This window comes from Ornithorhynchus anatinus, chromosome 11 (assembly GCF_004115215.2).
Source record: "Ornithorhynchus anatinus isolate Pmale09 chromosome 11, mOrnAna1.pri.v4, whole genome shotgun sequence".
NCBI classification, from domain to species: Eukaryota; Metazoa; Chordata; class Mammalia; order Monotremata; family Ornithorhynchidae; genus Ornithorhynchus; species Ornithorhynchus anatinus.
The window spans coordinates 42,936,221-42,950,439 of NC_041738.1; the positions used below are offsets into that span (position 1 = coordinate 42,936,221).

The window sequence follows — 14,219 nt, forward strand, 5'->3', positions numbered from 1 at the left end:
GCGCACGTGCGCGCGCGCGCACACACACACACACACACACACACACACACACACACAGACACTCTTCACAAAGTTCGTAAATCCACTTGGCCTACGTTCTCCTGGTCTGATCTAGGGCCCTGGAGAGAGAACAAGAAGCAGAGGGAGGCAGAGGAAAAAAAAAATCCCCCCAGTACAAATCTGTTATCTGCAGTGACTCACAAGCATATACTCCTTAACCCTATTCCACACCAAGGTCAGCAGTTACATTCCTTCACGGGCCTCAGCCCTTCTAAAAACATGTTACTGCAGGAACAATGAGGAGTCTTTATAGTGGCAGTGATCAGAAGGGCAGAGTTTGTTACCAAGCACTTGACCTCCCACAAAAAAAGGAGACAGTGAGGGAGGGGGTGAGAGGACCCCAACTCAGACAGGCCTGCAGGCCAGAAGATGACCATGGAATGCTGCACATGGCCAAGGTCTCACTGACCAACCGTGGGAGAGTAGGTCTAGCGACTGCCCCCTAGTATATACTGATGGACTTTTAAAGACTGGGCCAGCAACACCTCGAGGATGAACTTCCTGGATCAATCAATCAGTGTTATTTACTGAGCACTTACTGTGTGCAAAGCACTGTATGAAGCAATTGAGAGAGTAGAATATAAGAGAGTTGGTAGTCTGTAAGCTCGTTGTGGGCATGTTTGTTATACTGTACTCTCCCAAGTGTTTAGTACAGTGCTCTTCACACAGTAAGTGCTCAATAAATATGATTGACACGATCCCTGCCCTCAAGGAATTTATAATCTCCAGATATAGTCATTCCTCCTGGTCCTGTCTCCCCACATCCCTCAAGCTTGGATTAAGCAGGAAGAGAGGAGCTCATTAAGGTTGGTGTGGACTTTGCTTGGAAAGGAGAGGTTGGGGTGACTGGCAATCTCCAAACAGGTCATTTCTGCCTCTCATTTTGGAAACAGGTTCACTGGTTTAAGAGTTTATGGATCAGGATGAAATTGTGGATCTGGTATATTATGCAAGTGTGAAGTGAAGAGAAGAGAAGAGAAGAGAAGAGAGAGAGAGAGAGAGAGAGAGAGAGAGAGGGTGAAAGAAATTCACAGCCTCAAACCCCACAGTGGTTTGGATGCTGCCTCTGCCATTTATGTATACTGCCAAGTTAGGGCTTTCTGTGCCACAGAAATTGCTTATTTGGCTGTTCCATTCCAGGTCAGACTCCTGCAGGAATGGAATGCCACTTCCTCTGCAGGTTAGGAACAAACACCTTACATGAAGAGGGGCCACACAGTTCTGGAGAAAGGGAATGCCCCAACCCTCCAACTGGCCAAGTAACCTTTGGACATTGGATATTTCACCCCCACCCACAACCCCACAGCACTTACATACTTATCTTTAAATTATATATTATAAATTATTTATTTGTATTAATGTCTGTCTTCCTTTCTAGACTGTAGGCTTGTTATGGGCAGGGAACATGTCTGATAATTCTGTTGTAGTGTACTCTCCCAAGTGCTCAATAAATACCATTAATCGATTGATTGAGCACTTGCACTGGACTTAGTGCTTGGGAGAGTACAATAGAGTTGGTAGACACGTTCCTGCCCACCACCGGCTTATGAAGAGATGACTGGGAATGGCAAATTTTTTAGTGTCCACATAAAGCCAATTAAGCACACAAGAAATTTCAGGTACCAAAGCTTTCTCTCCTGGGCACCAAAATTCACAACACTCAGCTCTCCATCTAATGTATATAACGTAGATATTTTTTTAACTCCTGGACCTGTCCCCGGAGCTTCTGCATCTTAATTCATGCTAGTGTCTCCAATCTCTTTGTTCTTGCTTGGGCACAACCAGACCTCCCCCCCACCCCTCACTAGGCTGTAAAAGCCCCTTGAGGGCAGGAATCGTGTGTTACCAACCCTATTGCATTGTAGTCTCCCAAAGCATTAGTACAGCACTCTGCACAGGCAAACACTCACTAAATACCATTTGCTGACTGATAGTACCAGCAGGCAGCTCCTTCACTGCAAGGATTGGGTCTGTTTAAAGCACCACAAGCACACAGGTGCTAATAATACTTGGTGATCAAAAGGACTGTATCTTTCTCACGCCCAAGATAATTATCTAAGGCCCGAACCCACCCTCTTAAAAAAAAGATTCATCCTTCCTGGAGGGAAAATGTGGTACTGGGAGTTATGAAGCCTCCTGGAACATCTATCTTGGTGGTCAGCCTTGCCAAGGAATGTTATAATTGCTCCGATCTGAGGGCGGCGATAAGTCAACAACCATGGCCACCTCAGCTAGGATTCCAACTTCATTACAGTCTGAATGACCCACTGAAAGCTGCCTCATTCCAAAAGCACAGAAGCCACAGCAACTACTCTGCAAACCCCAGAAATGAAGAGATGACCTCAGAGGCAATTAATTCCTAACACTCAGGACAGCATTGGTCTGCCCAAATAACAGGCCTGGTTTGAAGGTGCTGGTGTCCAGGGAGCCCTCCTCTCCTCCCCCTCTCCACAGCTTCCTGTCTTCTCTTTCTCCTCATCCCCAAAACCATTCTTGGGGAAGCAAGATTCAATTAGCAGCTGTGACCGAATTTACATTTGGCAGTTCTCAGATCTGGGAGTCAAGGGCAGGGTTCAGATCTGGAAGTCAGGGGCAGAGTTCAGAACTGGGAGTCAGGGACAGGGTCTGCATTGGCTTCAGGTGAAATCCTTGGCTATCAGACTTCCAACCACAATCATTATCTGGTTCTGATTAATGGGAAGGAGAAGGAGGAAGAAGCCTGGCATGACCCAGCTCCCTTAGAGACACTTACTTAAGCCCCCCCAAAAACAACTCATAAGAAGCAACCTCATGCCTAGGCTGAGTAGCCTGGTGAGGAGGTTGGATGATGCCAACCCTCCACCAAGAGCTGTGTCGACAGCAGATAGGCACGAACTGGAGTATTATTTGCGGCCCCATCAAACCAAGGGACCGTCTGGTTGGCATAGAAACAGGAGATAAGTGGCCCAATTAATGGCATCACATTCCCGTTCCTCCTTTCTTCCCCCAACTGACCCATTTAAATCTCCTGCAAATCCCAAACTAGGCGGGAGCAGCGGAGGACCTCTAAGAAGAGGCTTCACTCTCATTCATTCATTCATTCAATCATTTATTAAGCACTTACTGTGGGCAGAGCACTGTACTAAGTGCTTAGGAAAGTAAAGTACAATATAACAATAAACAGTGACAGTCCTTGCCCACAAGAAGCCTCAAAATTTGCTCCTATGGGAGTAGCTGGCTAGAGAGACAGAAACTCACCACAGAAGTCAGAGAGGGTCAACCCGAGAGGACAATGGCTGTGCCAGAGATAGTGGGGGCCGGTAGACAGAGGCAAAGAATCACAGTGATAGAAAGGATTCCCCTTTAACAATCTATCAGAGCTCTAAATTCCTCCTCTTGACTGAATCTCTTTGTGGGCAGGGATCAGTCTACCGCCATTATTGTACTGTACTTTCTCAAGGCTTATTACAGACTCTGCACACAGGAAGCACTCAATAAATACTATTGATTGCTTGACTGATTAGCAATCGCCTGGTCCTTCTAGGTGAGGAGACGCCCAGCTCCCCGGACAGGTGGCTGGGCTGAGATTCAACAGCCTTCCCCTGTGACAGGATATCAAAGCACAACTAGGAGTTACAGAATGCAGGCATATGACTCTGAATAGGTACCCACTGAATGACAGTGCTTAGTACAGTGTTCTGCTTACAGTAAAGATTCAATTAATATGACCGATTGATAGACACAAGTGACCATAATACAGGTTTTCTATAATAATATAATAATGATGGTATTTGTTAAGCACTTACTATGTGCAAAGCACTGTTCTAAGCCACTGGGGGGGATACAAGGTGATCAGGTTGTCCCACTTGGGCTCACAGTCTTATCCCCATTTTACAGATGAGGTAATGAGGCACAGAGAACTTAAGTGACTTGCCCAAAGTCAACAGCTGACAAGTGGTGGAGTAGGCATTAGAACCATGACCGTCTGACTCCCAAGCCCGGGCTCTTTCCACTGAGCCACGCTGGAGGGGTTCTATGCCAACCCATCAATGAAGTGACCACCAAAAGAGAACACAGAACCAGGGAACTTGGGCAAGTCACTCAATTTCTCTGTGCCCCAGTTTCTCATCCGTAAATGGGGATTAAATAGGGACAGGGACTGTGTCTGACCTGATTAACTTTTATCAACTCCAGTACTTTGTACTGTTCTTGGCACAGAGGATTTAACAAGTAGCACAGTTATTATGGGGGAACTTTTTCACCTTTTTAACCAGGAGGAAAAGCTGATATAGCTGCTCTGCATTTCCAACTCTGTAGAACCCCTGACACTCATGCCTGGATATTCAAATGGCACTGTCTCACTCTTGGGACTTTCTCTGAGAAATTCAAAGTCTGAGAATAAACACAATCACCCCATTTTGCAGCTGGTAAACTATGGTACAAAATGCCTTGACTCCACAAGTAAGAGCAAGAATAAATCCAGTCATCTCATCTCTCCCCACTGACTCCCGATCCTACTTCTGTTCTGGCTGATGAGCCTCCACTACAACCCCACCATCATCTTCCAATAAATGTATTGACCAACTATGTGTAAAGAGCACTGTACTAGATGCTTGAGGAACTACTAACTCTATTATACTACTCAAGCACTTAGTACAGGGCTCTGCACAGAATAAATGCTCAATAAATACTATTGATATAACTGTCAGCTATAGAATGGGTAAAAGTGAGCTAATTGGATACAAAATGACAAATGCAAGTGAATAAATAAATCAATTAAATACAATAAACAGGTGAAGACACCAGTACAGAAAGGCTGGTGATACCAACATTCTCATTTTATATATAATATATGTAATAATGTATGTGTATAATCAATTTTATATTCAATTATTTACTTATTCACCTATACTATCTTGAGTAGTTCATCCAACTCATGCTATTACTTATTATATCCTTGTTCTTCCTCCCGCTCCCTCTGAGAACTGAGAGGCTCTCTCTTGTTTCTGGTAGACTCTCCCAAGTACTTTCTGCATATAGTAGACACTTAAGTAATACCGCGATTGATTGATGATATGGCCAGGAAAGTTGTACAGATCAATCAAGGCATGTCTTCTGGAAGAAATGCCTTTATAGAAGGACTTTGAAGAGAAGCAGCATGGCTTAGTGGATAGAGCACAGGTCTGAGAATCAGAAGGATCTGGGTTCTAATTCTGACTCTGCACATCTCTGCTATGTGACCTCGGGAAAGTCAGTTCACTTTTCTGAGCCTCAGTTTACTCATCTGTAAATGAGGATTAAGACTGTGAGCCAACCTGATTAATTTTGTATCTGCTCCAGTGCTTAAAACAGTGCTTGGTACATACTAAGTGCTTAACAAGTGCCATAGTTGTTATTTTATTATTACTATTAAAAGGAGGGACAAATTTTGGGGACACAGGGGAAGGAAAGCATTCCAGGCAAGGGCAATGGGCATGAGCCATAGATTGGTGACAGAGGAGAACGAGGAACAGCTAGATGGATTGTACTCTCTCAAACACTTCATACAGTGCTTTGCACACAGTAAGCACTCAATAAATATGATTGACTGATTGATTGACTGAGGAGGGATGAGAGCAGAACCGTGAAAAGAAAGGAGTTAGGTAAAGAGGGAGCCAGCTGATGGAAGCCTTGAAGCTGATGGTTAGGAGGTTTTTTTGTTCATTTGTTTTAGATGAAAAGCAATGAGGAACTCCTGGAGATGTTTGAGAGGAAGTGTGATATGCTCTAATTCTTTGAGATTATGAGCCTCTATGAATGAGGGGATGGGCCAGATGTGATTGTCTTGTATCTATTCCCCAACACTTAGCCAGTAATTCTACACATGGTAAAGAAGACTGTGAGCCCATGTGGAACAGGGACTGTTTCCAACCTGAGTAGCTTAAATCTACCCCCAGTGCTTTGAAGTGTCCTGACACATAATAAGCGCTTAACAAATAACATTATTATTATTATTATTATTATTAAAAAATATACAGTGCCTGGCACATAGTAAATACTTAACAGATACCATAATTATTATCACAATTACCAAAAAAGTTCCATGTAAAATAAACTGAAGATTGGGAGAGGCTGTAGTCAGGGAGACAGTAAGAAAGCTATTACCACAGCCCAGGCAGAAGGTTAAGAGGGACTGTTCCAGAACCACTGGTGTAAAGGATAGAAGGAAGGGGGGGCTCATTAGAACTGGTAGAATTTAGAGACATGTTGAATGTGGAAGGGGAGTGAGAACGTCACCAAGGTGGAATGTTTCTGAGTCAGAAAGAATGATGACATTATTGACAGTGATGGGAAAGGTAAGAAGAAGAGAAGGTTCTGGGAGGGAAGGCGAGAAGTTCAGTGTGGGACAGACTAAATTTAAGGTGTCAGCAGATCATCCAATGGGAGATGTTCTCAATGTCATAATTTAGCCCATCCGTCACCAAAACCTGCCAGTCTCACCTTCAAAACATCACCAAGATCTGCCCTTTCCTCTCCATCTAAACCACTACCACATTAATATAATCAATCATTCATCCTATCCCGGCTGGATTACTGCATCAGCCCCCTTTCTGATCTCTCCCCGCTTCAGTCTATAGTTCCCTCTGCTGCCTGGATTATCTTTCTACAGAAACGCTCTGGGCACATCACCCCCCTCCTCAAAAATTTCCAGTGGTTGCCTATCAACCTCTGTATCAAGCAAAACTCACTTTTGGCTTTAAAGCTCTCCATCACCTTGCCCCCTCTTACCTCACCTCCCTTCTCTCCTTCTACAAACCAGCCCTCACACTTGGCTCCTCTGCTGCTAACCTTCTCACTGTGCTCGTTCGCGCCTGTCCTGCCGTCGACCCTGGCCCACGTCCTACCTCTGGGCTTGGAATGTCCTCCCTCCTCAAATCTGCCAAACAATCACATTTCCCCCCTTCAAAGTCCTACTGAAGGCTCACCTCTGCCAAGAGGCCTTCCCAGACTAAGCTCCCCTTTTCCTCAGCTCCCCCTCCCCTCCTTTTGCTCTACCCCCCACCCAGCCCACAGCACATGTGTATATAGGTACATATCTATAATTCTATTTATGTTAATCCCTGTTTACCTGTTTTGATTTGTATATATCTATAATTCTAATTATTTATATTGATGCTATTGATGCCTATTTACTTGTTTTGATGTCTGCCTCCCCACTTCTAGACTGTAAGCCTGTTGTGAGCAGGAATTGTCTCTATTGCTGAACTGCACTTTCCAAGCACTTAATACAGTGCTCTGCACACAGTAAGTGTGCAATAAGACGTCAATCAATGAACTGGGTGGATGATTTCCCACCACTGAGGCAGTGGGGAGGAGATAGAATCTATGAAGGTCAGGATTTTAAGTCACATTTCCCACTCTTGCTACCCTCTCTCTAGTAACTCCAATAAGTCTCAATTCTGCCACTTGCCCACTATACGACCTTGGTTGAATCCTTTAACTTCTCCATGCCTCAGTTTCCCCATCTGTAAAATTTGATATCTGTTCTCCCTCCCACTAAACCTGGGAGCCCCATGTGGGTCAGGGACTGTGATCAGACTGGATTGTATCCTCCTCCTCTGCAGTGTTTAGCACAGTGCTTCATTCATTCATTCAATCATATTTATTGAGCGCATACTATGTGCAAAGCACTGTATTAGCACAGTTGGGAGACTAGGTTATAACAATAACATAGAATGTGCTTAATAAATATTAAGTTGTTGTTATTATTCGTCCTCTACTTGCCCCTCTTCTGCTAGACCCCTATGGTACTCTCCCAAGCGCTTAGTACAGTGCTTGGCACGCAGTAAGCACTCATAAATACGACTGAATGAACCAACCAGATAGAGCAACCAAAAGGGAACAAAACCCTTATCACATTCATCCAGTAGCCCGAACTCAGCCCTTACTTGGAGCCGGGCCTGCCTCAAAATGCGTTCAGTTAAGTTTGTCAGATTCCTTCCCGGATCCAGAAGCAGGCATCCCAGCCCGGAGCCCTTGGCTAGCAGGCCTGTAACCGGTGGCTACACCTCAGCCCGGGCCGTGGCCCTAATGACACCCAGAGGTGCAGGGAAAGGCGGCTCTATGGGAGCAAATTTGGCTTTGAAGTTGGCTCGAGTTCCCGGAGCGGATTAGTCACGCAGAGGCCACAGAGAAATTTGCTTAAACAAATTGGAAAGGGGTGGAAAACTCCCGATTCCAAAGGGATTCTGGGCTAGATTTGGGAGCGAATCCTAGAGGGTGGAGAAGTAGAGTTTGTGGAAGGCAAACAGATCAACTTGGGGGGTCGGGGGTCATGTCGGGTCGCTAGGTGCACCTTGCCATCGGATTCCCCAAGTGGGCATCAGGTAAGGGTGGGCTTTTCAGGAAACGGTGCCCCAGCCCGGTCAAGCCCTGGGGACGGGAACGAGGCCCCGGAGAACGAGCTGCAGTGAAGGACTCTTCCTAGCTCAGGAAAGAAATCCGCTTAAGGGCTTCGCGGACCCGACAAATGGATTTCCTGCACACCTAACTTTCTCCTCCCCGACCCAAACAACTTCCCTTGCCAGCGCCCGCCAAAAGGGGAAAACAAAACATCATTAAAGCAAAGAGCAAAAGGTGCTTTCCGAGCCGGGCTGCCACTCCCACAAAAGCCTACCAATCTAAATAACCAGACGCATCCCTCCGCCTCCCCCTCACCCCTCAAAAATACACCCAAACCCTAATATAGGTGGTTAACTACTTTTCAGACTGCGCTAACTCCATCTACTAAGATTTCAAGATAGACTATCGGTTGATAAATGCCAGATGCTAATTTTTGGCCAAACACCTTTCCTTCACTCAGCAAAATAATCCCAAAAGTCAGCTTTCTGCCATTCGCACGGACTGTACCACTCGGGCCTAATTAAAAAGAGAGGAGGGGGGCGGAAGGGACGTATTTTCAATTTTATATCTATTTTGCCAAGCTTCGTATGAAAGCCAGGGTGTCCGGCGGGTCAGACCCCCACCCCCTCCCGCCGTCGGATCGGATCGTTAAAACGCCTGCATTAATCACATTTGCAATGGAACAAATTGTCGGAGCCCTTCTGCCTTTTCTTTTCAGTGTTTGTTATTGTAGGCGAATCCTGCTCCAGTCTGGTTGGTAGCGATAAGAACCTCTTAATCTGGCTTGGCGATCTTTATCAGTATGGAGATCAGGCCCCACCGCTTATCAGGAATTCACATCTACTGTAGCTGAAAGCAGAACAAAAGGAAAAACAGGCCGGCAAAAAAGCTCGTGCAACTACCGGGAGACTTTTCACTTCCAAGTTCATTTCGAAAAAGGAGAAAAAGTCTCATAAACATACACAGAGACACCATCAGCCTAAAAATCAATCTCCCTTCTTATCGGCTGGTCCCCATCTGCAAAAGCCAGGACTGCAACTGCTCAAGGTTCGCTCACTCCGCCTATGTGCCCGCACTCCATGTTTGAAGTTAATAAATGTAATAGGCTATCTGGGCTGTGATCAGTTCCCTGCCTTTATCAGCTCTTCACATCTATCTCACGCAGAACAAAAGAGACACATGAAAAACAGGCAGCTGCATCTGAGGTTGCAGTATTTTCTTAGGCTTTGGATGGGGGGGGGGGAGAAGGGAGATGGCGAGCGGGGGTGGGAGCGGGGGGGGGGGGAAGGAAGGCGAAATGTAACCTCATCACTAATGGAATCAGATTAATTAGCCTATTCAGTTTCCCCCAATCTAAATAACTAGTTCAGAGGCCAAAGCCCAAGGAGGGTCTTGAACAAGAGATTCTCTTTAAATGTTTCAATCCGAATACCAGAAATTGCACCCACCGATATCTGAAATGCCATCGGGCCTAGTTACAATCAGCATTAATATCTTAACTCGATGTACCATCTAGCTTGAATCCAGAATCAAACTAAACAAACCCAACAAAAAAATAATAATAAGGGGGGAGGGGGAGAGAAAAGAGGAATGAACCAGCCAAGCCGGCACCGGCATTATCAGATAAGATAGGAAGGTGGGCCAGGAGGTGGCCATGCCCCCTGCCTCTGTGCCACTTTCTCCCACATTTCCTAACATTCTGGGCCAGGGGCAACGGGGAACACTTTGGGAACTCGAATAACCTTCTGGCCTTTGGAGGGAGAGGGGCCTGCTCGAACCAAGGCAGGGCATTCATCATCATTTATGTATTGGTTAAATATAGTCCGGGGTCTGATCTCGCGCTTCGCCTTATCATTTCTGGCAATCTCGTCTTAACCTGAGATCTCTCCTCGGCGCCTATCTGCATTTCTCATCAAGCTGAAAAAAGCAGAACCCAGGCGCACCAGAAGAAAAAAAAAACGAGAGAAGAGAGCAGATATGAATCTGTGGGAGGTTTTAATACTTCAGTTGACATGATATAAGTATACTTTCTGAAAACAGGTCCGGTTTGTACATTTATAGGAGTCGGATTACCAGAACTCTGATTCACGCACACTCTCGCCTTTTCCAGTGAGCCAAGGTAGACCAGCAAAGGGGGGCATAACAACAACAACAAGAAGCAGGCATCTATGTTTCTAATGACTGTTTTCGTGTTGACAGAAAGGAAAGGTTCCAAGCTTCTTTGGGTTTTATCCACTTTGGCCATCTTCATCTGTTTGAGATCAGCCTCCCTTCGTATCACGGCTTCACATCTCTGAAGGAAGGAGAAGTGGAAGGAGAAAAGAGCGAGCCGTGAGCGCTGCCTTCCTCTAACACATTCGAAAGGCTGCCGCGTCCTCCGAGCATCCTAATCCATCTTGGGATCACCTTTTACTCCTTATTAAGCGGCTCGCATCTTCCCGAGGGGAAGCGAAGAGAGGAAGGAGAAGTAGGAGTCTAAAGCGACTCGACTCTGCCGTAGAGGAGAGAGCAAACCAGCTGGCTCTGGGTTGAGGACTATTAGAGAGGTTGACAACCGCGTTAATAAGTTATTATTAGCCTGAGCCTTTCTATTCGAACCTAGGAGGACCGTAAGGGAGCTGGCTTCCTGTCACACGCACAAAAAGAGCGAACACTCTACTGAAATATCCTTTATCAAGAAAAAGATCAGCATTGTTGTCTAAGCAGCTGAGAATCTTTGTTCAGTGCAAAGCCACGGAGAGCAGCTTTTGCACTAACTTCTGCTAATTAAAATGAACGGTTGCTATAAATGCACAACGGCTTACATTAATGTACAAGATTTGGTCTCGGGGGCTCTGCAAACAGACGGAAAGCTAGGTAAACTTTAGGTTAAAGAAATGGTGGCGGGGGGGAGGGGGCGGCGAGGGGAGAGAATAAAGTCTTATATTTCCACCTATTCCCCTCTAGGTCTGATAAAAGATCTATCGGCAGAGCCATCATCTCGGGCGGGCAGGTAGATGCCACTCAGAATTGCAATTATTTCGCAGACCGATAAAAGCAACGTTTGTTACAAACTCTCCCTCCATCTCTGACTTATCAGTCACTCCGATCTGGTCAGGAAAGAAAGGGAGGGGGGCGAAGGGGAGGGAGAAAGAAAAGCAGGTAACCCCAGTGGAAGAGTTTCAGCAGTTCATAGAACACCCCCCCCCCTCCCCCTCCAGAATAGACAAAGACGGCAATCTTTCATCTCGGCCAGACCTGAAATCAGATTCTCCTCCCTTGATCGGTTTGGTTCTCTAAGAGAAGCAAGGGGCAGCCCAATCACTCACAGTGCACTTGGGCTGGGAGAGACAGAGAAATACATATAGAGCAATCCGACGGTGGTCCCAATCTGACTTTTATGCGGATACTTCATCAGGGTTTCCCCCATCTTCTTTCCTTTTTTTTTTTATTTTTAAGGCAAATGCAGGACGGTGGGGGTCCAACAGGGGGAAAAGCCCAGGCCAGAGTAGCTGAGGTCCCAATGACTCGCCCAAGAAAAACCCAAAGTAATCAAGCTCACGACAAAGCCCCGGTTAGAGATCGCCCCATACTTTGGCATCCCGTTTTTCCAAAAGTCCCCAGATGATCTTTTTTTAAAAAATACAATGACTGTGAGAGTCAACCCAGCAGATAAGATCACAATTTCATCCCGTCCCGACAGGGTGATGTTTATCAGGATGGGACTTGCAGAATGGAATATTTTCAACTTTTATCTCCACCCCGATCGGAGGCTGCCCTATCGGGCCGAAACATCTCGGTGGAAGAGAGGGGAGAAGGGGGAGGAGGGTGAGGGGTAAAATGGGGAGGGCGAGGAGGCCCGGGGGAGACATCTATAATGGACACAAACTTCTCCGGCCACAGGTAAAATTGGGGTGGGGTGGGAGGGGAAATCTTAATAGCCGTGCTCCGACTAATTGGACCGCAGAGTGAAAACAGCAGCGCAAGTATATACATTACAGATCTGCCCTGTGGATATTAGATTACATGTCACTCTGCAAACAGCCAGCACTGCGGGAGCACCGCAAATAGCACCATGGACTGGCTGTCGTTTGGGGGAGCGGGAGAAAGCAGCAGCAGGCTGCTTGGAGCGTGAAGGACGCCCAGGAGCAAATACTCCTTGGGCAAGTCCCTGAACTTCTCTGCGCCTCGGTTACCCCATCTGTAAAGCGGAGGGGTTGGGGCCGTGGAGCCCCCACTTGGGACAGAGGCTGGGTCCAAATCCGCCTCGCTTGTATCCACCCTAGCGCTTAGGACAGTGGCTGGCACAGTGAGCGCTTAATAGATGCCACCATCGATTTTTTTTTTTTTTTTACTAAAATGCCATCGTTGGGGGAAGCGGGGCGGACTTATTTTGCCGTCTGTCTCCCCCTTTTAGGCTGTGAGCCCGTTGTTGGGCAGGGATTGTCTCTGTTGCCGAATCGTCCGTTCCGAGCGCTTAGTCCAGTGCTCTGCGCACAGTGAGCGCTCGATAAATACGATTGAACGAACAATAAAGACTTTATCCGGGCAGCTGTCTGCCAGAGACCCTCGGTCCAGAAGGGGGATCAGGACTGGCTCGGTTTTCTCCTCCCGGCAGGTCTGAGGATGGATGCCCCGATGGAAAGGGGTGGGTGGGAGTCGTCGGGTGGCGGCAGCCCAGGGGGTCGTGGGGGAGACGCCTGTGCCCAGCAGGGCTCGAAATCCCATCATTTAATAGTATTTACTGAGCGCTTACTAGGTGCAGAGCAGAAGCAGCGTGCCTCAGTGGAAAGAGCATGGGCTTAGGAGTCAGAGGTCATGGGTTCTAATCCATGTCAGCTGTGTGACCCTGGGCAAGTCACTTCACTTCTCGGTGCCTCAGTGACCTCATCTGTAAAATGGGGATGGAGACTGTGAGCCCCACTTGGGACAACCTGATGACCCTGGATCCCAAGCGCTCAGTACAGTGCTCTGCACATAGTCGACGCTCAACAAATACTATTGAATGAACGAATGAATAGCTCCCCCGGCGCTTAGAACGGTGCTCGGCACGTAGTAAGCGCTTAAGAAAACACCAACGTTATTACGGGACTGAGCGCTGGGAGGGTACAACTGGGCAACAGATGCCCAATAACGGAGGGTGACGAGGAGGAGGAGGAGGAGGAGGAGGAGGAGGAGGGGTGCCCCCGGGGCGAGTCCTCCTCCTGCCCAAAGTTTAGCACTTACGCTTGATTTGCCTGGGGTTGCTCTGTTTCCTCCTGGACATCTCTCGGGCGGTCAGCTCCCTCCCTGCTGCCTCTAACTGCTGGGCTGGCGGCGGGTCGGCGGCGGGCCGGGGGCACGGAGGGCACGGAGGGCACCGGGGGCACGGAGGCGTCGGGGGCAGCCGCCTCTCATGCCCGCCACGCAGTCCCGGACGACGGGGGCTCCTTCGCAACTCGTCCCGGGGCGCGGGAAGGGTCGCCAACCCCGTCCCGGGGGGCTGCGGAGCCCTGGGCACGGCTGGGCAGGGCTGGGCAGGGTGGGCACGGCTGGGCAGGGCTGGGCAGGGCCGGGCAGGGCTGGGCAGGGCCGGGCAGGGGGGATGTCCCCCCCCTTTCCCTCCCAGCAGGTCGAGCCTCTGCAGCCCCCCCTTTCCCCCCCCAGGCCCAGACCCCCCTGCAGGACCGTCCAGTCGGTGTCCGGGCCCCGGCGGTGGAGCGGGCGGCAGGTCCGATGGCGGGCGCGGGGCGGCCGCCGGGACCCGATTTTCTCAATGGAACCTGAAATGTATGAACGTCGCTGCGCGTGCACGAGGGGAAGGGAGGGGAGGGGATGGG

At 48.1% G+C, this 14,219-nt stretch overlaps 1 protein-coding gene and 1 long non-coding RNA gene across 3 annotated transcripts in view; one reads left to right on the top strand and one right to left on the bottom strand.

Annotated features, from left to right (window-relative positions):
• The window catches only part of ZFPM1 (zinc finger protein, FOG family member 1), a 182,913-nt gene extending 169,001 nt beyond the window's left edge, over positions 1–13,912 (bottom strand). For both annotated transcript variants that reach the window (XM_039913502.1, XM_029075724.1), the window contains exon 1: positions 13,627–13,912. In XM_039913502.1, the coding sequence (XP_039769436.1) occupies positions 13,627–13,666 (40 nt within the window). In that variant the 5' untranslated portion in view covers positions 13,667–13,912. The remainder of the gene's footprint in view (positions 1–13,626) is intronic.
• On the top strand, positions 6,276–9,535 carry LOC114815133. The gene is made up of 2 exons (XR_003762908.2): positions 6,276–6,374; positions 9,140–9,535. It is a non-coding gene; the product is annotated as an uncharacterized LOC114815133 (long non-coding RNA).
• Positions 13,913–14,219: the final 307 nt, after the last annotated feature.